Here is a 26,375-nt window from a genome sequence, read left to right on the forward strand (position 1 = left end):
AAGCAAAAGAAAATCAAATTTGATTGGAATGGTAAATGTGAGTCAAAGTTTCAAGAACTTAAGAAGAGATTGACTATGGCACTGGTTTTACTTCTCCCGGATGGCATAGAAAATTTTGTTATGTATATAGATGCCTCTAAAGAAGGATTGAGGTGTGCTCTTATGGAAAATTGGTCTCGTTGTAGAGTATGCTACATGCAAGTTGAAAACTCATATGACTTGAAGCTTGCAACAGTTGTTTTTGCACTGAAAAGATGGAGACACTATCTATATGGAGTATTTTTTGAAGCTTTTACTAAGCATAAGAGTTTAAAACATAGTTATTAAACCCGACCCGGCCTAGTGGTTGAACCGATCAAACCGGTGAACCCACCATGGAACTGGGCCAGTTTAGCAATTGGATCGAAATTACAGATGATTTGGTTTGAACCGTTTGATCCAAACAGTCAAACCGGTGACCCGTTAAATTTGACAGGTTTTGAAAAAAATTTTGAAATTACATTTTTACCCAATTTTTTATTTTGACTAGCCACACCAACATGGGCATTGTCATCTTTTTGACAATTAGATAAGCAATTTTGAAAAAGGATTTGGAAATTAGGGTTTCTATCTTTCTTTGGCACTTAGATTTATCATTTATGTTTATGTATAATATCAATATAAATTCATAAGCTAAGGAACACGTTTGGGTATGGCTTGTGTGTATAAACTACGAAATACGAATAGGTTATGGCTTGTTAACATTTAAGAATTTCTGTTCTTATATTATAATTTATATGTTTGTTTAATTATATTATAACTTTTTTATTATATAGTGTGATCCAATGGTTCAACTAGTGCCCCACCGGTTGAACCATTGACCGGCCAACCCAATCCTCCTGCCGGATTGATACTCAGGTTGGTTTTAATATCTATGGTTTAAAGTAGTTCTTTTTCTCAAAAAGAGTTGAACTTAGGCAATGAAGATAGGTGGAGTTATTAGAAGACTATGATTGTATAATCAATTACCATTAAAGTAAAGCCAATAACGTAGCAGATGCCTTCAATCATAAAGCGCCAAATTGCTCATTTGGTGACTAAAGAATAGTATGTCCTAATACATCTTAGTGAGTGGAAACCCAAGCCAGTATAAAAGGGTTTTATCATAGCTAACCTTCAATTGCATGTTGACTTAGTCACATGGATTTGAGACATGCAGATACAAGGTGCAAATTTGTAGAAGATAAGAGTGAAGCTATAAGAAGGTAAGGATGATCTTTTTTTTTTTGGCTGGCACCAATGGTACAATGAGGTTTAGAAGGAGTATTTGCGTACCGAATTATTTAACCCTAAAATGGGAAATATTGGAGGAGGCACATTGCAGCAAATAAACGAGACACCCTAGGGATACCAAGACATACCATGACCTTAAGGATAATTTTTGGTGGAATAACATGAAAGCAAGATAGCTGAATATGTCTCTAAATGTCTCACGTAGCAACAAGTTAAGATAGTGCATAAAAAAACTAGTTGGATTAATTCAACCGTTACCAATACTAGAGTGGAAATGGGAGCGTATTACAATGAATATTGTATTTGGATTGCCATGAACCAAAGAAAATCTTGGTTGAGTATGGATAGATCGGCTTACGAAAGCTGTACATTTCATACTTATTAACATCAAGTATAATTGGAGAAACTCACCCATATTTACCTGGATGGGATTAATAGATTGCATGGTGTACCACTTAGTATTGTCTCATATTGAGATTTTAGATTCACCTCTAGGTTTTGGTCCCGGCTACAAGGTGCTTTAGGTACTAAGCTTAAACGTAGTACTACTGCACATCCTTAAAACAATGGACAATCAGAAAGGACAATTCAAACTTTGGAGGATATGCTTTGTGCTTGTACTGCAGATTTTGGAGGAAATTGGGATCAATATGTCACACTTGATAAATTTGCTTACAATAATAGTTATCAAGCAACCGTTAACATCATACCTTTTGAAGCCCTATCTAAACGAAAGTGTTGGTCTACAATTTATTGGGAAGAAGTGGGTGCACGTGGGATGCTAACAACAAGTTAATTGTTTTTTTTTTAGAGGATGCTTATACAAAAGTGCGTCTAATACACCAAAGAATGCAAACAGCACAAAGTAGACAAAAAAAAGTTGTTCTGATAATTGTAGGAGAGATTTGGAGTTTAAGGTTGGGGATAAAGTTTTTGTTCAAATCTCACCTCATAAAGCTGTTATCAAGCATCGAAAGGGAGGAAAATTAAGTTCTCAATATGTCAGACCATTCAAAATTTCTAAAAGAATAGGGAAAGTCGCTTATCGCCTAACTCTACTGCCCAATCTGTCAGGAATTCACAATATTTTTCAGGTGTCATTGTTTTGAAAATATGATTCAGATTCCTCGCATGAATTGGACAGTCAATCTCTTCAACTTCAACTCAATCTGTTGTCTATCGAGAGGCCACATCGTATCCTAAATCGATAAATAAAGAAGCACAGGACTAAGAAAATTCCACTAGCTAAAGTTTTATGGAGCAATCATGGTATAGAAGAGGCAACATGGGAAACGGAGGAGGAAATGAAAAAAAATTACCTATCTTTATTTGATGCAAGAAAAGGTAAATTTTGAGGACAAATTTTTTTAGGGGGAATGAATTGTGAGATCATGCTTACTTCCACTCAATTATAAAGGTAAATATAATGTTAACTGATAAACTATAACTTTCATCTTTTTCTTAGAAAAATTATATTCTATATTAAATCAATAAGTTATTTTGTTGTATTGCTTTTAAGTTAATTGGTGGGTTGAATATTTTTGTGTGTATTGGATTTTTTTAACTAATTACTTTAGATTGGACTAATCAATTCCAATTGTATATGTAATAAAGTTAGCAGTCCAAAATTTGTAGTTATATTAATCAAACCTAGCCCAAGTTCAAACTATTGGGTGTTTAAAAAAAAAAACAAAAAAAGAGAGGATGAAATAGCCATTGTTTGGATTTGGCAAAACCAAGGGCTGCATGATACTAGATGTAGGGTTGGCAAGTTGATCATGACAAGTGTGTTGCAAAGATTATTCAAGAATCCTTATAAATAGCTAGGGGTGGGCACGGGTCGAGTATCTGTCTCGTCCACCATTTGGTTGACTCGACCCGCATCTTGCGGGTAAGCCATTTTTTGACCTTTACCCATCACACATATCAGCGGATACTCGATTATAGGGTACTCGCTCTGCCCCACTTATCATTTAATTTTTTTTAAAAAATAATTTATTCTAATTTAATTTTGTATTTTATACATTCATCTAAGATTTAATAAAGAGTTTTTTCTCAAAAAAAAGTCTTCCACTAAGAAACAAGCATGCAAAGATAATACAACAAAAAAGAAAAAAAATTAAAAGAGTTCAAAATCAATAAAAGTTTGAAATAAGAAGCACATTTTTTTTAAATATATGTTCCACATTAATTAAACTCTTTTTAACAAAACATAAGATCGTTATCTTTACAAATGAATCTTGTAAATAAACTATAGTCTCTCATATTTGTAATGCAATTTGTTCAATGAAATTGCTTATTTAACTCTAAAAATATTATTTTATAGTATGTGTATAAAAATAAATAAAAAAATATATATATATGCGGGGCGGGTCAGGTACCTGCGAATTTTTAATCATGTGACCCTAACCCACCCCGTATCTTAGCGGGTACCCAACCCTCTTTTGATCTGATCAAATAATATAGATTGTGTATCCTAGTTTTCATATCAAATCGGATCTAATATGGCGGGTTTTTGAATTAGCAGATAATTTTACCTTCCCCTATAAATAGCGCCACCTTCCAACCGTTATTTTTCATTCTACGAGTACTTTGTCTAAAACATAGCCACTTAGAGAAAGAGTAGCAAGAAGTTTGGAGTAAGAGGGGGAAGTTGGGGAAGTTTAGACAGTTCTCTACGCTAGGAGAAAAAAATCATCTATGAATTTTCTAACTTTTGAAAGTTTTATTTTGCTTTTACATTGGAAAGCTATGCATGAAGGTTTTTTCCATATACTATCTGATATTATATAATATACATATGTATTGCAACAATCGTACAACCTGAAGATGAAGCGAAGCATGTTATTATCTTTATAATAGGAGTTAAATTGCCCTTTAAAATTTTTAGGAATGCTTGGAATTTCTCATGTGTTAAGTGTAAATTGCCCTTAGGGGGCGTTTGGTAAGAGGGTATCGGATTCGGGGAATGGAATGAACCCCATAAATGGTGTTTGGTTCACTGGAATGGGAATTGAAATCTTGGAATGATTTCTAAAAATTTGGTGTTTCTCCATTCCCAAGTATTTTGGTGGGTTTTGTCCGATTCCCAAGTTTGATTCCAAGAAACAAATCCAATTACATATTTTAATTATACAATGATATAATTAATATTTATATATATTATATATATTATATATTATAATATATACATATATATAATATATTATAATTATAATATTAGTACATTATATAAATATATATTATAATTATTTAGTTAAATATAATTATATTCATATATTATATATTATAAATTTATTAATATTATATAATAATATATTTATAATATATATGTATATTTATAAATGCATATTATATGTGCATATGATTATAATATACACATGTATATAATATTAATAAATTATATAATTATATTTATATTTATATTTATTATTTTAAATACAATAATATATAATAATTAGTATATCTAATATTAATATGCATTATACTTATATAAAATATGAGTACAATTAATATTTATATATTATATAATTATAATTATGTATTTATTTTATAGCGTTTGTATAATTATAATTAATTATATATATAATATTTAATTTAATTAGTTACAAACTTATAATAATGATGTTATTGTATTATATAATTATATATTATAATTATTTAGTTAAATATAATTATACTTATATAATATATATTATAAATTTATTAATATTATATAATATTATATTTATAATATATATGTATATTTATAAATGTATATTATATGTGCATATAATTATAATATATACATGTATGTAATATTAATAAGTTATATAATTATAATAATTATTATTTTAAATATAATAATATATAATAATAACTATATTTAATATGTAATATATATTATATTTATATAAAATATTATTATAATTAATATTTGTATATATTATATATTTATATATTTATATTATAACATTTGTATATTTATATTTAATTATATATATAATATTTAATTTAATTAGTTACAAACTTATAATAATATTATTATTATTTATATGTATATAATGTATATTAATTTATGCAATATAATTAATATTATCCATTATACTAATAATTATACATGTTTACTAATAGAAATTATTAATTAGTTAGACTAAATTTACTAATACATTTATACTAATATATTTAATTAGTGAAGATTTCTTATATCCCATTTACAAAGAGCCAATAACTATCATTTACAATGGGGTTTATAATATATTTATTATATTCCATTCCGAAAGAGTCGACGAACCAAACATCAACTATAGTAATGATACACATTTCAGGTACTTGAACCAAACAAATGTATTGGAATGAATGACCTCATTCCAAACCCAAGATATCCGATTCCGAATCCGAATCCAATACCGATGTGCGAACCAAACGCCACCTAAAATTAATAGGAAATAATTGATACTTGGGTTTGGTTCATTGATGCCGAATGCAACCATTTCGGTTTCATTGGAAATTTGGTTTCATTGAATCAACAAGAAACTTGGTACTTTCTGCATTTTCATTACTACTAGTAAGATTAAAAGATAAGATTGAACAACATATATTGTAGTCATGAACATGGAGACATGTTCAGTTAGATGTAGGAGAGAGTTTCAGACCTCCTCATGGGTGTTAATGCGTGCATTTCTTGTCCGATGAAATAATTTGGGACCAAGATTAGTTGGCATGCTTCGTAGTTAAGCCGCGTGATTTGAGAGACTTGATAGCTTTGCAATTATGAAAGCTTGACTAGTTTCTAAAGAAGAAAAAATTATTTATGTTGGCATGCTTTGTAGTTGGCATTGCTATCATGTCAAGAATAATTAGTTCGTCGATTGTTCTATTATTTCTGCATATTCTTTTCTTTTTGAGAAGATTTTATGTTCAACAATGATTTAGATAGAAAATTTTGCCTGGCCTTTTAAGATTTTTTTATCATGTAAGATTATTCCTCGAACTTTAATGTTTTTCTGTAGGTTTTGGTTTACTAATTTGATGAACGCAGATATCCTTCACTTCTTCATTAATATACTTATTTTACTTTATAATATGAATTATTGTCATTTTTTGATTTCATATGTAGGACTTAACAAGTAGCGTTATATTCTACTTTTGATTTAGCCAAGAATATTTGAATTGAATATGTAACCCTTCAATCAGTTAATACATATTGTATGATTAATTTTTTAATCTTTTTGTATAGTGAATGTTAATTTATTGTTTCACATTTCTTTGTTGCAATTGCCTCAGGTCACATAGGAACCTTATTGCACATTTAAGAATGTGGCCTTATGATAATGCCTGATGAAATTTTTAGTGCTAAAAAAACTTTTTGTGTGTTTTACCTTGTGGGATATTCGTGTCAAAATACATTTATACCTTTTTCCTTTTTCCTTTTTATATTGTTTTTGTTGCAAGAAGAATTTGATTCCTAAGATTGAAGGTATTGTGTAAATAAGAGGAAAAATATATATATATATATATAAAAGAACATTATACTCGCATGTTATGATATTTTAAGGGCTTATATTTCACTTCCGCTTTCTTTGATAAGGAAATGCTTGGGATTTTGTTTTCCCTTACTATTAACGCGATAACTTCTTCATCAGTTTAGCTATCGGTCATTGGATGGGATAGTGTAAACTATTTTAAAATTGTTGGCACTTCAAGATTTGTCCTCAAGTGTTTTGTGTTGTTATTATACTTTTTTTTCTTCTCTTCTATACTTTTATTATTAGAAAATATTATTTCCAGATAAGCAATAAGCCTATGTTTCAATTTTTAAATTTTTATATTTTTGGCATGTATTTAATTACGTGAATTACAGTAATGATGCAATAGGTAAACAATTGTGCAAACGAACTATATAAGAAACATCTCTATTTTTAATTCAAGAAGATTGAATAATTAATCATTATATGCTTTTCTTCAGGATATTTAGATTAGAGAACTTAAACAAAGTAAATTATTGTGTTAATTTTCTTTAATTACTTTGAGTTTTGATCTAATGTATAAAACATATATTTTAAGGTTCATATTTGTCCGTATTGTGATTTTTAATTTTCGCATATCCTCTTCAATATTTCAAACTATTTTCGGATAATGACACTCTTTGAAAAGATTATTAAATTTATCTACTAAATAAATATCTTTATTTTCGAGATATAATTCGATAATAAGTTAAACTAAAAATATAACCCGTGCAAGTGCACGGGATAAGAATCTTGCGACGGTTATAACCTAGGACTTGAAGGGGCATAAAAAAAAATTTTAATAGGGGTAGAAAATGAAAATTCCCTAAATCTGTAGGCCTCAAAACATAATTGTGAGAACTCAGGGCGGGCAGCTTCTCCTTCCCTCGGCCTCTTACTTCTCCTCTAAATCCTGCCATTTCAACCTCCTTCAATTATAGTTACAGAAAACCCAGTTGACAAAAATCGACAGGGAAATGCTGCGTAGAAAACTAGCTTCACTGGTTTCAGCCTCGAGAATCTGCAATGGTTGGACGAAAATCAACAAACCCATCTCCCAAACTGCCCCAAAACAACTCCTGTCTACTCAACCTTGCCGTACCAGCTTAAGCAATGGAGCTCTGGGGTCATATTATTGCTGGTCTTGTTCTCATTCTAACCAGAATAGGGGCTATAGCAGCAGCAGCAGCCTTTTGGCCTTGAATGATCTGAGAGACAACAGGGGCTCCAGAAAGCAGAAGACCCGGAAAGGCCGTGGCATCGGGTCGGGCAAAGGGAAAACTGCAGGGAGGGGTCACAAAGGTCAGAAGGCCAGAGGGACTATGAAGTTTGGATTTGAAGGTGGCCAAACCCCTCTTCGCCGCCGTCTCCCCAAACGTGGGTTTAAGAACCCTTTTAGCCTCACTTTTCAGGTGAATTCAATAAATCTAGCCACCCAGTCTTCGTTATTACTGATCTTTAATCCTTTTCTGCAGTAGAATGTACTTAATTCTGTTGATTGTTCTCATTTCTTTTTTTTTTTTGTGGGAAACTTAGTGAAAAGGGTGTGTTCTTGAAGCTCTAATGATCAATGGGGCACAAATTTGGGCTATTGATTGAATTTAATTCTAAATGCACACAAATATATTTACATTTCGTAGAAAAGTCGGTAGAGATGCCCCTTAACAGAAGCTGCTCAAATTTATAAGCCCTTTTCAATAATTTTTCCTGTGGTATTTTTTTTTTTTTTTTTTTTGTGATTGATTAGTACCAAGTTTACTGATTTTGTTGTTGATTTAGTTTGTGTATTAGTTCTTCACTGTGAGGTGGAGAATGAGAGTCGGTTTTTTTTCAAGGAGGATGAGTTATTAGCACTTTTGGTGATTTTTGAAGCAATGTAGGGTTGATTTGGTTTGGAAAGTGTTATTGAGCTTGTAAGAGTGGTTTTTCTTCAACGGAGAAAAAGGGGAATCAAATTTGGCAAGATTTTTATTGTGAATAGGGAACTAGGGAACTATTTGTATTGAAGTTACCACTATCGGATTTGAACTACTTAAACCTTGTTACATATACACACAAATTGAGAAGTTTAGGATGTACGCAAATGACAGGGTTGTCAGGTTGACTATACAACTCGTTGCAGGAGTCTTGGTCACTAGAAAATATGCAGACTAAGATAATTTTGGAATAGTGAAACTATATGTTGTGTAGTAAGGGAAAAATGTGCTCATCTTGATTTTCTCAGAATGTAATGTGGTGTTTTGTTACCCTTCATTTGGATGAAAGCACATATTAAGTAACTTGAATCCACAATTTAGATTTCTTCTGCTGGTTGCCCCTAGCAGAATTATGGTGTTTTCTGCATGTAAGGAGTCTGAATAATTTTTTAATTGAATAATTGTCTTGAACAACTGTAAAGACATGGTACTTAAAACCAAACGAACTGCATGCTTACGTCCAATTCAAAGCTACAAGCAAGCCTAGCACTTTTCATTTCTGAAGCAAGTGACCATGATAAAGTACAGGAAAAGCACAAAAATAGCAAAGTGAAGAACAAGCCTAGCGTTTTTTTAGCTTTGCTTTTCTTAAAGGCCATCGGATCTCTTTTTGTCTTATCTTGACCCTTGGTCAGTAAGCAGTGGGATTAGTTCGTTGGGCTCAGTGGATAAGTTATTATAATTAGACAAAAGCCTCAGATGCCTTGATTAATGAAGATGTGTAGGAGCTTAATTGTTGTACTCATTAATGGTGCTTTAGACTATTGATTCTTGAGGCATATCTAATTTTTTTGCTGTACTTATATTAAGGTGCATAAGTTATCTGTTATGGTATGTCAGTTTATACACAGTCTTTGATGGCTTATTTTCTCTGTTTATGCTAGAATCTGTTATTCATCATGCATCTTTTGTTACTTGAGACGTTCACGAACAGTATTTCTGACGGTTGTGAGTTATGAATCAAAGTAATACTACATAGTAAGAGTGTGCTTTGCTTAAATAAGGTGGTTCTGCAATTTGTGCTTGAGGCCCAATAGGGCCGTTGTGCTCTTCTGCATTTTACACCTCTAACCACTATGGTTAAAAATAACAGTTCTATTTCACTATGACATACAGTGTGAAAAAATTACTTATCTCAAAGAACAAGATGAAATCAGACCAAATAAGAAACGTAATGCGAAATGATATATGGAGTTTTTTGAACTTAAGATTAATAATGATAAGAAGCATTTGACCTTAAGATTAATGAAACCACTAGAAACGGGGTTCTCATCCGACCCCTTACAACACTTGGGAAAAGGGAGCATGAAAAGAGGTATGAACAGCCAAGGGGTTGGATGAGAACCCCGTTTTTTAGTACACTGTGCTATATTACAATCAAGAATTGTGGAGAAAAAAGAGAAGCTAAAGTGTTTGAAAAGGGAGCATGAAGAATTGGAAGTGAAACATGCAAGACTGAAGCAAAAATATGAAGGGTGTTTTTTGGGACAAAAATACACTAGCAAGTATTTTTTAAATACCTTTCATGGAGGGAAAAAGCATATTGATCCACCTTCTTTCATTTTGTTGCTTTTTGGAGAACAAAAACACCTTGTGATTTTTTTCCCCCTCGCTTTAAGGCCCAAATTTGAAATTGACCGATTTGTTTTGCATTACCCTATTATTCTCAGTGAACAATTATAGAGCTATGCAAATACGCATGTAGTTGACACAGTGTTAAAAGGTGAAGACTTGAGGTCATGTCCTTTTTAACTCTCTCGGGGCTTAACCCTGAACACATGCTGGAGGCTTCCAAAATGGAGTATGGTAAAAAGCAGGAGGAATTTCCGGTGGGGCAGTGCTAAATGTGTAGAGATCTGAAAGGATGCCAACTGTGAAAGCACTTTGCTGTGCCACAGTGGCACTCAGAGATAAAAGTTTGGGGAGCAAGTGAGATTAGATACCTTAGTAGTCCTAGTCATTTTTAACTTTTTTTTTTATGAGGTTAAGGCATTGACCCCATTCTGCAAGGCTTGAGGTTAAAGCCCTGTTTTCTAAATTATAATATTTGAAGGAAAGATAACAATTAAAAGTTATGGCTGGTGAAGGTTTTAACAACATAGAGAATCATGAAAAGGCATGCAAGTACATTACTGTTCAGAAAGTATAACTCTTATTGAAGTTATTGTGTTTAAGGTTGTTGGGATGAATGGATAATCAAGGAAAGTCTTGCAATATTGTTAGAAAGTCCTTTTTTGAACATTGACAAGAAATTCCAATAAGATTACAGAAATAAAACGAGTGTTCTTCAGCTTCAACCAAAGAAAAAAGCTGCTTCCTTGCATCTCTCGTTGCATTGTCATGTAGGTAGTCAGCAACTAACTCAAATGGAAGCTTTTAACAAGATGCAAGCTTCAACTCATGAAATGATTGATGCTTCTTGAACCAATAAATAGTTTGAAATTTGCTTCTGCATTGAAAGGTGACACCCTAAGCTAACCATTGTAGAGAATCTGTCCGTGCTGGGTTACTGCTTCCTTTGAAGTTGAGAAATAATCTGGTTTTCAGAACTTTTGAGCTTGGTTTTGGTTCTTTCAGATGCTTTTTTTATCATATTAATTTTGGGCTTTGACATGTAAATGCTGGTGTAAGTGAAGTTCATTGAAAGTTCCTGGAGAGTGGTCCTGAGTTTGGAGGCTTATGCTAAAACGGACATGGATAGTCCTTGCATGCCTCAAATCAAAACTAAGGCACTGGAAAACCTGGAATAGCTGTCTTTCTATGTAGTTTGTCTCTAGTCCATTCTATAAGAGAATAAGATTGGTGGTTGATAATTGCACATCACATGCCTCTATGTTTCTGTTATGCCATTCAGTCAGTTCGTCACTGATTCTTTTCACAAGAGAATAAGATTCATTGTTGATAATTGAATACCACATCACCAAGGAGGCCATGGTCTAGTGGATAAGTTGAGGCCTCAGGAATTAGAGTCCCTTTGTTGGATCCCCCTTCCCTGCTCTGCTTCTTAAATCCACCCCTCCTCTGCTTAAAAAAAATTAAAAATAAAAAGAATACCACATCTCTATGTTTTCATTATACCATGCATTACATGTACAGCTTTTTCTGAGCGATATGTTTTTGTCACTCAATCGTTTTATGCATTTGACAGCCAGTTGGCTTAGGGAAGATTGCAAAATTGATTAATGCTGGGAAGATAGACTCGTCAGAGTTGATAACTATGAAAACGCTCAAGGCAAGGTTAAGTTTTTAACATTTACAAGATTGGATTTTATTTCCTCTTAAGCTCTATATAATCTTATATGGTTCTTTTGTTAAAGGATGCTGGAGCAGTAGGGAAACAGATAGGAGATGGCATTAGACTGATGGGACGTGGTGCCGAACATATTGAATGGCCCATCCATCTAGAGGTAATCCTATTAGTTTGCTTTAGTTTTCCCTCTTGTTATCATTTAGCATCATTCCTATATGCTTCCTATGCTTATTTGTTTTGCTCTGGCTTTTTCTGATAGGGTCTACTTTGTGCTATCACTCTTTAATTCATTTATTTATTTTTTATAGCTTGAGCCCGGGCTCAATTACTTCTTAATTTGTGTATCTTTTTTCGGTATGCTGGACCCAGGTGGTAATGATGCAAGTTCAACTAGAATTCATGATATTACTGTGTAAATTCAGCTAGAACTTTTCATTTACTCTGGTGCCCATGGGTGACGGATAACTGAGATGTTCATTTGTTTGTTTCCAAATACTCTGGTACTCATTTTGAGCTTTGTGTACATTTGAGGTACTGGAACTTGTCATGGATAGGAAAAGTAAAACTTTACTAGATTAAATCTCTCTCTATTAACAGCTTCACATGCTGAGATTTGACCTGGAGTAACAAACGTACAACTTCAGGTTTCAAGAGTAACCGTTAGGGCGAAGGCAGCTGTTGAAGCGGCAGGTGGATCTGTGAGGAGAGTTTATTACAACAAACTAGGGCTTAGGGCTCTACTCAAGCCAGAGTGGTTTGAGAAGAAGGGCAGATTGCTTCCTAAAGCAGCGAGACCTCCACCAAAACAGAGGGATAAAGTGGATAGCATTGGACGTCTGCCTGCCCCATCCAAACCCATTCCTTTTACAAATGAAGAAAAAGAAGCAATGTCTGCTTCTCTTGCCTGATATGTTCCCTTCTGTTCACGTGTTTGTCTTTGAATTTTTTATTTACATTTACAATATAGATAATGGTAGAATAAATGGCTTCCTTTTCCCTGTTGACGAAGTATTTTCATTTGAAGTAGCTATAGGTTTAGAGCCGTACAAATCTTTTTCCCTTTAAGTTGGGAAATCATCAGTTGGCATAATAGTAATTCTTTGCCATGCTTGAGTAGGATTGTAATATGAGACAGCGGAGTATTTTTGCAGTTCACTCTCTCTGTTGACATTGAATTGTTGGTAAATCTATTCACTTCTTTGGTTAATCTGCACTGCTTTCTTCTTTAATGGCATCGCTTTGCACAAGTATTTATCTTGAAAGAGATGCTTCTACAGTGACTGGCAAAGAAAACTGGCATATTGGGAATGGACCATTTTTATTTTCTTTGGAACTAGTGATAATTTTTTCTTTTTTGGGGACAGAATATGGCGGTACCTCTCTTGGTCAATTCTGAAGCTGACACAATAAGAAATGGTGGTTATATTCCTTCTTGAGTGATTTTCCCTTGTAGGAGTTACTATACTCACTTATTTGTCAGTTGAGATGTATAGATTTTGAAACCCAAACTATTTATAAAAAATGGGACAGTAAATAATTGATCAAAGCCATAGGTAAAAGAGGTTGGTTAGGTACTCAACGCATGTTCTGACAGCCTGCTTGCTCATTCTCCTTTTATATTTCAGATAGAAACTTTTCAAGCATTGCAGTAAAGATGCTGGCTTATATCTACACTATCTCTATAAGCAACAAAACAAGACCGGAATATTTACCAGGAGTAGAAACCAAAATACACTTATAGAATGGTGAGATTGCCCTAGGAATTCAAACTGTTGAAAAAGTTAATAGACCATTGAATCTAGAGATTGTCATTTGGTCCAAGCAAAATGTTAATGAGAGCTGTACAGAGAATGAGATGGAATGTGGAATTTCTTCTCAAGGACACACTAAATGCCCAACAAGAATCACGCTACGTATATGACTTATATTAAGTTTAAATGAGAATACTAGAAAACATGTTCTTTTTCAGAAAAACAATCTTGTGATTAGTTACCAGTTTTATATTAATTAAAGGGATAAATGATTACAAGGAGAAGGGGCATAAAGGTCTTACCCCCTTGAACACTACCTAATCTGATATAAGGAAAATGCACGCTATCTAATCTAAGCTGGCCTTTTCTCAAAGACTCGAAAAGATAAAGAATCATATACTAACAGTATTATTACTAACACTACCATAATTAGCAAGTCTGCCACTGAATTGGCATCCCAGAAAATATGCATAAACAAGTGGTTGCTCGTGTGCAACCATGCCTTTGACAGATTATCCTATCGATCTTCAATTGAATGGTAGATTGTCCTTGCAAGATATGCCAAACATTTTAGCTTAACAAAAGGGTATAGGGGCGATTGCAAGAGACTTCATTCGGCTTTTTGTTGAGTAATAATTCTCATGAGACAGCTTAGAGAAAGGATGGGTAGAAGATGTTGTCTGAAAAACATACTTAACAAAAAAATCTGAAAAAGAGAATATCAAAGAACAAGACAAGATGATCAAGTGTGAGGAAATGATGGTTATTAATGCTGTAGTCCTTTGTTTTTGAATGATTTCTTGCTGCAAGACAAACACGTTACCTATTAGAAGATTATGTATGGGATAGGGAGACTGTTTCCAATCAAGCATATTTGGGTTTCAGAATAGTGTGAAAGTTTACTCCAAATGGGATGATGTGGCACACATCAAGAACCCATTAGTGCATACATTATTAGGTTCCGTTTGATAAATCTGAATCTGAATTCTGAAGTCTGAATTCTGAAATCTGAATACTGAAACAATTAATTTGCTGAATTTTAAGCACTGAAAAAAATATATGAATGTCTGAATTTTAATGCTAAACCTATTTATACTGTTTGATAAATATTTATAACTGAATGCTTAATAAGTTTAATTTGACAATTTTGCCCTTATATCCTTTCATTCAAAAAAGAAATAGAATCTATGATTTAATTAGTTTAAATTTTGTTAGGTATGAAAATGATAATATTTATTTTGAAATCAAATTAATATAAAAGATGAAATATATTATATAAGGAGTATGGAGAAGATGTGAAAGTCATTAAAAAGGGAGAAAGAGAAACTAAAAATCGTTAGATAGAGAATATTAGGTTGTTTAATTAAATAAGAATTTTGAACATAATTAACAAACAAGGGTAGATTTGGTAGATAAGATAAAGTAGTTGAAGTAATTCTATTGATTCTTATCAGAATTAAGCATTCAGTTAGGATTCTTGTGCTGAAAAAAATACACATAGGTTCAGCACTACTTAACAAGTTCAGCAAATAGATTTTTATTTATCAAACACTCAAAACATCTGAATGTCTGAAACAATTCAGATTCAGCACTTTTTTATGTTATCAAACAGACCCTTAGTGTGTAAATGATTAATTTTAAATATATATATATATATATATACACATACGCACACAAGCGCACATGTAAATAAAATCATATGTTGTTAAATACAAATGAATGAAGAAACGAGTGATTAAATTGAACACCATGTTTTGATGAGATAGTAATAATTTACCAGCATGATAACATGTGTTTTGCGCCTCAAGGGAAGAACTGGCTTACGGGGGAAGAACTGGTTTACGTCTTGAGATTCGACTTCAGAGCCTCCAATAATGAGTCCGAGTATGAAGCTCTTTCATTAAAGCTCACTCACTCTGTCCATACATGACCTGAGTTGTTTTGCATAGCTCTGAACAAGTTAAAATCCCGTTCGCACAAATGTATTCAGTTGAAGTTGAACTATTTATCACAAGTTAGAAGTCAGCTCGTGCATGTCAGGTCGCACATGGATCTGGATCTTTTCGCGCAAATGTATAAGTTGGAAGTCAGTTCGTGCACCAGCCCGAGGTCTGTTCGCGCAAGTGTATTTAGACAGTATGATAAGAAAGACATGAATGAAAAATTTTGCTAAGTATAGAAGAAACAAAAGTCTATTCATTCCACAAAATCTCATTTACAAGGGAGGAGTTTATACAAAAAGCGAACTGGTCCTACTCAATTCGGTCTTACAAGTTACTCGAGCAAAGGCAGCAATTGTGGAATCGTGGGTCCTACACCGAACTGACTCGTTGCCTCGAAATCTGGCCCAAACTCATGCGACTTTTCGATGACTCTAGATTCAGAGGGGGGCTAATGTAGTGGAGTCAATCAACCGGAGCCACGTGTCAGTTCGGACATAGTGATCTGTCAGTTCGGCCAGCGCATACCGTTGCTTCCAGAACTCAATTGAGTTTAGTTTATTCGAAACAAAATATTGATTCATTGCTCTTTTAGATGTCAAAACTTCATGTTTTATCCGCATTCAAACAAATATAGAATCAGCAGGATGATATCAAGTTTTACAACCCTTGGTAATATAAGTTCAGATTACATGAAAATCATTGAATTTCAACGACGAAATTACATGGTTTTCACTCTAAAGATCACTCGCTTTTGTAATTGGCGCTTGAGATCATTAACTTAGGGGGTGTTCATGTGACTGAAGTAGTGTGAAACGAATCAAGCCCTTCCTTTTTCCACTTCCCTCTTGTAAGGCTTGAAGTCTTTATTATTATTATTTTTTTTGAAGCAACAACCAAAAAAAAAAAGAAAAAGGAACTCATGGGGAAGAATGATTTACTTTGACCATGACTTTTCAAATTTAAATCTGATTTGCCTTCATTATTCTAGGAGCACTAACTAAAAGCAATTGAAGTAATGTTTTAAATCACAATTGTCTACTAAAATCAAGGCAATTTCAATTTTTTTTCTTATTAGCTTTGACTTCTAAAAGGGGATAATTTGTGAAATGCTAGAATATACTCGACATATTTGGCAAATTTATAACTAATATGAAGAATTCATTCAAAAAATTGTATAAATCGAGGTTAGAAATATAATTTGATAAGTGTTTGTGGTCCGGTTTATAATTTTTTGAAACAATTGAGGATTGAAATAAAATACTTAAAAATGTGAGGCATTAAAAAGCTATTAAATAAGGAAACCTAATTCATTCTTTCTCAGTTGTCTTGTTCCATCAGAATTGTAAGCCGCCACTTTAGCTTCTTCCATCAGAATCTCACATACACACACCCTCGCATACAGCTGCACAATCATTCAGAGGTATAAAACTCTTTCCCTTTTGCTTATTTTCTTCCTCCCCTCCTCTCCTTTCCTTTTGATACGTTCCTCGATCAACACGTTTCGAGACACGTAGCACGTTTGCCCAAGGATCTAGCGAGGATGTCCAACGCTTGGAATTGCAGGATCTAGAACCAAACGGACGACACGATTTGATTCAAGACGGTAGACGACACTCCGATGAAGGTGAATACTCCAGGGGAATAGGTCGGTAGAACAATCTAGGACAGGACGCAAGACTGCTCAAAACCCTTGCCAAAGCAAGTAAAAGGGTCGAATCTCTCTCTCAAGAAGAATCGAAAATATGCAAAACTTTATTGATAAAACGTCTCCCTAAAACCTTACAAAGCAAGCCTATTTATAGGCTAAAGTGACTGAAACCCTAAAGGGACTAGGAAAGGGAAAAGTCGGCCCATGGTCTTGGGACAAGATGGGCCAGCCCATGCTCTTACTTAAACACTAATCAATTGCTAAATAACTACTAAGGCCTAAGGCCCTATTCGGCCAACTCATTTGGAGGCCCACTTGACTCTTCATGGGCTTGGGTCATGGTGTAGATAACTCGATTAAAATCCTTCAAGCCTTCAATATCTCTATGGACTCCATGTTGGTTTTGGACAATTCGAACAAGGGCTTGGAGGGATTCTTTGAAGAGCTTGGCTCGTGCACGTGTGACTGGGCCCAATGGAACTCGGACTGGGTCATTACTTGGGCTAAGCTCCGTGCACACATCAGTCCCCTCCACTTGAGCAGGATTTGTCCTCAAATCTGGATGGAAATGAATGACACGAACAAGGGTTGGTATCATGGCTCCAGTGGCTCCTCTTGTTCGTATCATTCCCCCCCTCTTGAAAGCAATTTGTCCACAAATTGAAGCACGAATGGTGACAAGACGAGTTACATGCCTTCGACTCAATCTTGTTATGATGGCTACAGATGGCATCCAATGCAAAGCCCATGGGCTAAGTTGGACCATAACCCTTGTCGAACCTTGAATCTCACAAACCATCTTCAATGTATGCTCAACTTGATCGTTTGTGGTCATGAGGTAAGGGTCCTCAAAGTGGTATGAAGTGTATCCCATGAAATCGAACTCCGGCTCGAACACACTTGCAAGGCACCAAGGCGGATTTGGTGATGTTGGAGCTTCATGTGGACTAAGAGCAAGACGAAAATCATAATGGTCATTGAGGTACTTGTTCTTTAAACGAACCCTTGGTACACAACGATCCCCAAAATGTGGAGTGTTCCCTTCAAGACGAGCTCGAATCAACTCCCCTTTGGTGTGGACTAATTTGAGTTGATATTGTTCCATGAATGGATACCAACGGGGTTTAACTCTTGGAGTGCCAACTTCATGGAGGCTTGCAAAGTCTACAATTGATTTTGGAATGGAACACACCAAGATCAACTCAACTTGCCTTTGCTTGATCTGTATAAAAGTAGAAACACTAAACAAAGCGAAGGTAAGTTCGTTAGGAAAATAATAGGCCTTCACCGGGTTGCTCAAGATCAGCCCACTTTCTCTCCTTTCTTCCTTTTTACCACCCATCTCATTAGATTTTTCCATCTCTTTTTCTAGTTCAACAGCTGACCCTTTCATCTCATTATTTTCAACTCCCTCGGGTTTTACCTCTTCAGGCACAATTCCCTCATCTAGCTTTTTCTCCATTCTATAACGCTCAATCTCACTTTTAATGCATGCTAGATCAATACAAAGTTGGTCATAAGTAAGTGATACAAGTGCAAGACGATGGCTATTAAATAAGAAGGAATACTTATTAGTATGTCCGTCATATTTAATTTCTCGCCTCGACATCCATGCTTTGCCCAACAACACATGTGTCACTTGAATTGGGACTACATCACACAACACCTCATCCACATATTTGCCGATTTGAATAGGTACAAGTGTGTACTTAGTAACCCAAACATTACCATGAGTGCTCGTCAACTTGTATGGTTGAAGATGATCAATGGTTGGAAGATTTAATTTCTCAACCATGATAGCACTTGCAAGGTTGACTTCACAACTCCCATCAATGGCCAAGCTACAGATTTTATCTTTGACACCACAACGAGTAAAAAACCAACCAAGCAACTGAGATTTGACGATGTCCAATTGCTCATCTACACCACGTAATGCCACTTCTTTGACTCCCTTAGGATCAGGAAGCCAATGTGGTGAGCTAACTTTTATGCGTCTTGTACTCGCCATGAATGTATGAGGGAACCTGCAAAAGTTAGTAACAAAACCGAAGATATTGTTTTTCACGCTCCCTTACGTGTTTTCTCTCGACACTCGTGTATCACTCACAATTACTCACTCTAATGGACTTACCAAATACCTTTACCTGTTGGGTTAGGTAGTTGAGAAAGGCCGCTCAAGTCCAATAAATGTCACCAACTTCTTCCTCAAGAGTAATCACAGAGATGTAGGAGAAAGTGTAGGGAAGTGTTCCTAAAAACTAGGAGAAAATATAGGAGAAAGTGTAGGAGAGTGTTCCTAAAATCTAGGAAAAGAATATAGGAGAGTTTCCTAAAGTGGATGAGAGAATATAGGAAAGGTCCTAAAAATGGATGAGAGAATTTTAGGTGAGTTTCCTAAAAATGGATGAGAGAATTTAGGAAAGTTTCCAAAAAAATGGATGAGAGAGTTTAGGAAAATTTCCTAAAAATGGATGAGAGAATTTAGGAAAGTTTCCAAAAAAATGGATGAGAGAATTTAGGAAAGTTTCCTAAAAATAGATGAGAGACTTTAAGAAAGTTTCCAAAAAAAATGGATGAGAGAGTTTAGGAAAGTTTCCTAAAAAATGGATGAGAGAATTTAGGAAATTTTCCAAAAAAAAAATGGATGAGAGAATTTAGGAAAGTTTCCAAAAAAATGGATGAAAGAGTTTAGGAAAATTTCCTAAAAATGGATGAGAGAATATATGAAAGTTTCCTAGAATGGATGAGAGAATATAGGAAAGTTTCCTAAAATGGATGAGAGATTATAGGAGAGTTTCCTAAAATGGATGAGAGATTATAGGAGAGTTTCCTAAAATGGATGAGAGAATATAGGAAAGTTTCCTAGAATGGATGAGAGAATATGGGAAAGTTTCCTAAAATGGTAGGAGAGAGAGTGTCCAAGTGAGTACAAAGAAACCCTAGCCGCAAGTAGACATCCTAGCCGCAAGTAGAAAACCCTAGCCGCAAGGATAACCCTCCACCAAAGCTCTGAAGCCAACTGATACGTTCCTCGATCAACACGTTTCGAGACACGTAGCACGTTTGCCCAAGGATCTAGCGAGGATGTCCAACGCTTGGAATTGCAGGATCTAGAACCAAACGGACGACACGATTTGATTCAAAACGGTAGACGACACTCCGATGAAGGTGAATACTCCAGGGGAATAGGTCGGTAGAACAATCTAGGACAGGACGCAAGACTGCTCAAAACCCTTGCCAAAGCAAGTAAAAGGGTCGAATCTCTCTCTCAAGAAGAATCGAAAATATGCAAAACTTTATTGATAAAACGTCTCCCTAAAACCTTACAAAGCAAGCCTATTTATAGGCTAAAGTGACTGAAACCCTAAAGGGACTAGGAAAGGGAAAAGTCGGCCCATGGTCTTGGGACAAGATGGGCCAGCCCATGCTCTTACTTAAACACTAATCAATTGCTAAATAACTACTAAGGCCTAAGGCCCTATTCGGCCAACTCATTTGGAGGCCCACTTGACTCTTCATGGGCTTGGGTCATGGTGTAGATAACTCGATTAAAATCCTTCAAGCCTTCAATATCTCTATGGACTCCATGTTGGTTTTGGACAATTCGAACAAGGGCTTGGAGGGATTCTTTGAAGAGCTTGGCTCGTGCACGTGTGACTGGGCCCAATGGAACTCGGACTGGGTCATTACTTGGGCTAAGCTCCGTGCACACATCAGTCCCCTCCACTTGAGCAGGATTTGTCCTCAAATCTGGATGGAAATGAATGACACGAACAAGGGTTGGTATCATGGCTCCAGTGGCTCCTCTTGTTCGTATCATTCCCCCCCTCTTGAAAGCAATTTGTCCACAAATTGAAGCACGAATGGTGACAAGACGAGTTACATGCCTTCGACTCAATCTTGTTATGATGGCTACAGATGGCATCCAATGCAAAGCCCATGGGCTAAGTTGGACCATAACCCTTGTCGAACCTTGAATCTCACAAACCATCTTCAATGTATGCTCAACTTGATCGTTTGTGGTCATGAGGTAAGGGTCCTCAAAGTGGTATGAAGTGTATCCCATGAAATCGAACTCCGGCTCGAACACACTTGCAAGGCACCAAGGCGGATTTGGTGATGTTGGAGCTTCATGTGGACTAAGAGCAAGACGAAAATCATAATGGTCATTGAGGTACTTGTTCTTTAAACGAACCCTTGGTACACAACGATCCCCAAAATGTGGAGTGTTCCCTTCAAGACGAGCTCGAATCAACTCCCCTTTGGTGTGGACTAATTTGAGTTGATATTGTTCCATGAATGGATACCAACGGGGTTTAACTCTTGGAGTGCCAACTTCATGGAGGCTTGCAAAGTCTACAATTGATTTTGGAATGGAACACACCAAGATCAACTCAACTTGCCTTTGCTTGATCTGTATAAAAGTAGAAACACTAAACAAAGCGAAGGTAAGTTCGTTAGGAAAATAATAGGCCTTCACCGGGTTGCTCAAGATCAGCCCACTTTCTCTCCTTTCTTCCTTTTTACCACCCATCTCATTAGATTTTTCCATCTCTTTTTCTAGTTCAACAGCTGACCCTTTCATCTCATTATTTTCAACTCCCTCGGGTTTTACCTCTTCAGGCACAATTCCCTCATCTAGCTTTTTCTCCATTCTATAACGCTCAATCTCACTTTTAATGCATGCTAGATCAATACAAAGTTGGTCATAAGTAAGTGATACAAGTGCAAGACGATGGCTATTAAATAAGAAGGAATACTTATTAGTATGTCCGTCATATTTAATTTCTCGCCTCGACATCCATGCTTTGCCCAACAACACATGTGTCACTTGAATTGGGACTACATCACACAACACCTCATCCACATATTTGCCGATTTGAATAGGTACAAGTGTGTACTTAGTAACCCAAACATTACCATGAGTGCTCGTCAACTTGTATGGTTGAAGATGATCAATGGTTGGAAGATTTAATTTCTCAACCATGATAGCACTTGCAAGGTTGACTTCACAACTCCCATCAATGGCCAAGCTACATATTTTATCTTTGACACCACAACGAGTAAAAAACCAACCAAGCAACTGAGATTTGACGATGTCCAATTGCTCATCTACACCACGTAATGCCACTTCTTTGACTCCCTTAGGATCAGGAAGCCAATGTGGTGAGCTAACTTTTATGCGTCTTGTACTCGCCATGAATGTATGAGGGAACCTGCAAAAGTTAGTAACAAAACCGAAGATATTGTTTTTCACGCTCCCTTACGTGTTTTCTCTCGACACTCGTGTATCACTCACAATTACTCACTCTAATGGACTTACCAAATACCTTTACCTGTTGGGTTAGGTAGTTGAGAAAGGCCGCTCAAGTCCAATAAATGTCACCAACTTCTTCCTCAAGAGTAATCACAGAGATGTAGGAGAAAGTGTAGGGAAGTGTTCCTAAAAACTAGGAGAAAATATAGGAGAAAGTGTAGGAGAGTGTTCCTAAAATCTAGGAAAAGAATATAGGAGAGTTTCCTAAAGTGGATGAGAGAATATAGGAAAGGTCCTAAAAATGGATGAGAGAATTTTAGGTGAGTTTCCTAAAAATGGATGAGAGAATTTAGGAAAGTTTCCAAAAAAATGGATGAGAGAGTTTAGGAAAATTTCCTAAAAATGGATGAGAGAATTTAGGAAAGTTTCCAAAAAAATGGATGAGAGAATTTAGGAAAGTTTCCTAAAAATAGATGAGAGACTTTAAGAAAGTTTCCAAAAAAAATGGATGAGAGAGTTTAGGAAAGTTTCCTAAAAAATGGATGAGAGAATTTAGGAAATTTTCCAAAAAAAAAATGGATGAGAGAATTTAGGAAAGTTTCCAAAAAAATGGATGAAAGAGTTTAGGAAAATTTCCTAAAAATGGATGAGAGAATATATGAAAGTTTCCTAGAATGGATGAGAGAATATAGGAAAGTTTCCTAAAATGGATGAGAGATTATAGGAGAGTTTCCTAAAATGGATGAGAGATTATAGGAGAGTTTCCTAAAATGGATGAGAGAATATAGGAAAGTTTCCTAGAATGGATGAGAGAATATGGGAAAGTTTCCTAAAATGGTAGGAGAGAGAGTGTCCAAGTGAGTACAAAGAAACCCTAGCCGCAAGTAGACATCCTAGCCGCAAGTAGAAAACCCTAGCCGCAAGGATAACCCTCCACCAAAGCTCTGAAGCCAACTGATACGTTCCTCGATCAACACGTTTCGAGACACGTAGCACGTTTGCCCAAGGATCTAGCGAGGATGTCCAACGCTTGGAATTGCAGGATCTAGAACCAAACGGACGACACGATTTGATTCAAAACGGTAGACGACACTCCGATGAAGGTGAATACTCCAGGGGAATAGGTCGGTAGAACAATCTAGGACAGGACGCAAGACTGCTCAAAACCCTTGCCAAAGCAAGTAAAAGGGTCGAATCTCTCTCTCAAGAAGAATCGAAAATATGCAAAACTTTATTGATAAAACGTCTCCCTAAAACCTTACAAAGCAAGCCTATTTATAGGCTAAAGTGACTGAAACCCTAAAGGGACTAGGAAAGGGAAAAGTCGGCCCATGGTCTTGGGACAAGATGGGCCAGCCCATGCTCTTACTTAAACACTAATCAATTGCTAAATAACTACTAAGGCCTAAGGCCCTATTCGGCCAACTCATTTGGAGGCCCACTTGACTCTTCATGGGGTTGGGTCATGGTGTAGATAACTCGATTAAAATCCTTCAAGCCTTCAATATCTCTATGGACTCCATGTTGGTTTTGGACAATTCGAACAAGGGATTGGAGGGATTCTTTGAAGAGCTTGGCTCGTGCACGTGTGACTGGGCCCAATGGAACTCGGACTGGGTCATTACTTGGGCTAAGCTCCGTGCACACATCACCTTTTCTTTTCTTCCACTACTTGATCTTAGAGCCTTCAAGGATTTTGCAGCTATAGGTGGTTTTGTGAGATGGACAGGGGCAAAATAGGAAAAAGGATAGGAGAATTTAGAGAATTCTGCAATTAAGAAGAGAACAAAAGAATTAGCTTTTTCATATGACCATTTCTTCTTTTGGTTCTTCTTAGACCCACCACTTCACCTCATGTTGACACCTTGAGGTTGAGATTTTGTAATGAGGCAGTGGTACCTACCTAACTTGTCTTGTGTTAGATTGATGATTCATTAGTCATGTGATTTGTTCTTTCATTGTTTAAAGCACACTAATACTTGTTAAGATTGGAGGCATCTCCTTTCCACTATCCTCCTCAAGTCGAACTTTGAACTTGACTTACAAGATACGGCTCGAGGGGGGTAGTGGAAAGAAGTAATAGTGACAAAAAGGATGTCACCAATTGCAGGTTCGACCTAAAAGGTGTACTGGAAAGAAAAGAAATAGTAAAGAGGTGGATGTCACCAAAAGATGCCACTTATCTGAGATATCACTTGTCTCGACAAGTGTCACTGTGCATTAAATAATGGCTAATAAATCATAACGTGGCATGAGACAAGTTATACAGATATTAGTTGACACCTCAGCACAAGATCTCAATTTCGATATCTCAACATGACATGGAGCGGTGAGCACGTGACTCACCACTCTAAGAAGAATAAAAAGGAGAAATGATCATATGAAAAATGTAATTATTTTTTTCTGCTTCTTAATTGCGGAATTTTATGAACACCCCCATCCTCTTTCCTACTTTTCATTTTCACTAATTTAAATATTAGAGTTTATTCCAGGAGGTATAGTCCTGGTTTTTCCAGGTTTTCTTAATTAGTTGAGGAGTGGAGTTATCAAGGTACTACGAGCAGGTGCAAGATTTTGCCTCTGCATTTTGAAGTGTTGGGGATCGGGAGGAAGTAGTCAAAGGTAAGGAGTAGCTTTAATGCATGCGAGTTAATTACGAGAGTATTGGAAAAGTTCAACAGAAGCATAAAGTTTCAGTAACTAAGAACGTCTAATGGCATGAAAAGAACAAAGCCCCCAACGACTAAATGGGTGCTCCATTTCTTCCGGAATCCCCAGAAAGAACAAAGAACGGAAGAAAGGACCCAAAAAGGGCAAAAAGTGATAAGCCCGGTTTAATCCGTTTAAATTGGCCTTAACAATCACACGTGCAACTATAGTATACACCCAGTTAAACTATACGAAGACGTGTGCAAAATGAATCCAAATTAGAGAGGGTCAGAACTCCCACAGATTGCTAGATGGTAACCTATCAATGGGCAGTTAACTCGGTTGTATAGAAAACCGAGAACTTTTTTATCCAACTAGAAGCTTGTTCTATCGAGGGATTTGACTAAGAATAAATTTTGTATACACTGATAGTGTATATACTATCATGATCGGATGCACGACACATTTACAAAATTTAAATTTTATACTATTATGATCGGATGCACGACACATTTACAAAATTTAAATTTCAAATTCAAATTTGAATTATATATCATGCAGTCAATGGTGAAAATATATATGCTGTTAGTGTATAAAAAATTAATTCTTTAATGAAAAATTAAAAATCCTCACTCTAATTATTTAAATTATTTAAGAAGTATTTGAATTTATAAATCACCAAATATTCTAGTGTTTAAAATATATTTAAATAATTGATGAACTACAAAGCCAAATGCCTCTCAAACAATCCAAAACAACTCAAACAATTTGGACAGATTTCGAGTCCTACCGCAAATTTCTAATCCAAATGAAGCCAAGAAAATTAGGAAGAATGCAATTTCATTTAAACGTACAAATTGGTCAAACTATTGCTGATTACCTATATTAGATCAATAACCAGGCCGCATGGAATTTGATTTCAGCCTCCCTTCGAATTGCTCGTTTTACCATAAACTGCTCATGGTTCCTCCCGAAAACCTCCCAGAATCACATTAACGAGTACAAGTACCGCATTTAGACAAAATCATCCAGAGGTCTCGTTCTCTCCATTGTTTTGAGCCAAAGTTTAACTTCACAACAATTCCCTCTTTCCCTGTCCCACTCCAGAAGAAAAGGTTGAAGGTTGAATAATACTGTTTGCAT

At 35.5% G+C, this 26,375-nt stretch overlaps 1 protein-coding gene across 2 annotated transcripts; it reads left to right on the forward strand.

The window, feature by feature from the left end:
• Positions 1 to 7,591: 7,591 nt before the first annotated feature.
• Positions 7,592 to 13,191, forward strand: LOC113736774 (uncharacterized). 2 transcript variants are annotated; one of them, XM_027263873.2, is made up of 4 exons: positions 7,592 to 8,170; positions 11,883 to 11,966; positions 12,052 to 12,141; positions 12,582 to 12,790. In XM_027263873.2, exons 1-4 carry the CDS (start codon positions 7,736 to 7,738, stop codon positions 12,609 to 12,611), a joined length of 639 nt encoding a protein of 212 aa, XP_027119674.2. In that variant the 5' UTR covers positions 7,592 to 7,735; the 3' UTR covers positions 12,612 to 12,790. The 2 variants fall into 2 exon arrangements, with proteins under 2 accessions (XP_027119674.2, XP_027119673.2); XM_027263872.2 differs by having other exon boundaries at positions 7,595 to 8,170; positions 12,629 to 13,191.
• The last annotated feature ends 13,184 nt before the right edge of the window (positions 13,192 to 26,375 follow it).

The sequence above is a fragment of the Coffea arabica genome, chromosome 3e (assembly GCF_036785885.1).
Source record: "Coffea arabica cultivar ET-39 chromosome 3e, Coffea Arabica ET-39 HiFi, whole genome shotgun sequence".
NCBI classification, from domain to species: Eukaryota; Viridiplantae; Streptophyta; class Magnoliopsida; order Gentianales; family Rubiaceae; genus Coffea; species Coffea arabica.

Coding starts and splice junctions, on each gene's coding strand:
- LOC113736774 (XM_027263872.2), top strand. CDS start 7,736: ATGCTGCGTAGAAAACTAGCTTCACTGGTTTCAGCCTCGAGAATCTGC. Junction 8,171..11,882: donor CTTTTAGCCTCACTTTTCAG/GTGAATTCAATA, acceptor TGCATTTGACAG/CCAGTTGGCTTAGGGAAGAT. Junction 12,142..12,628: donor AATGGCCCATCCATCTAGAG/GTAATCCTATTA, acceptor GTACAACTTCAG/GTTTCAAGAGTAACCGTTAG.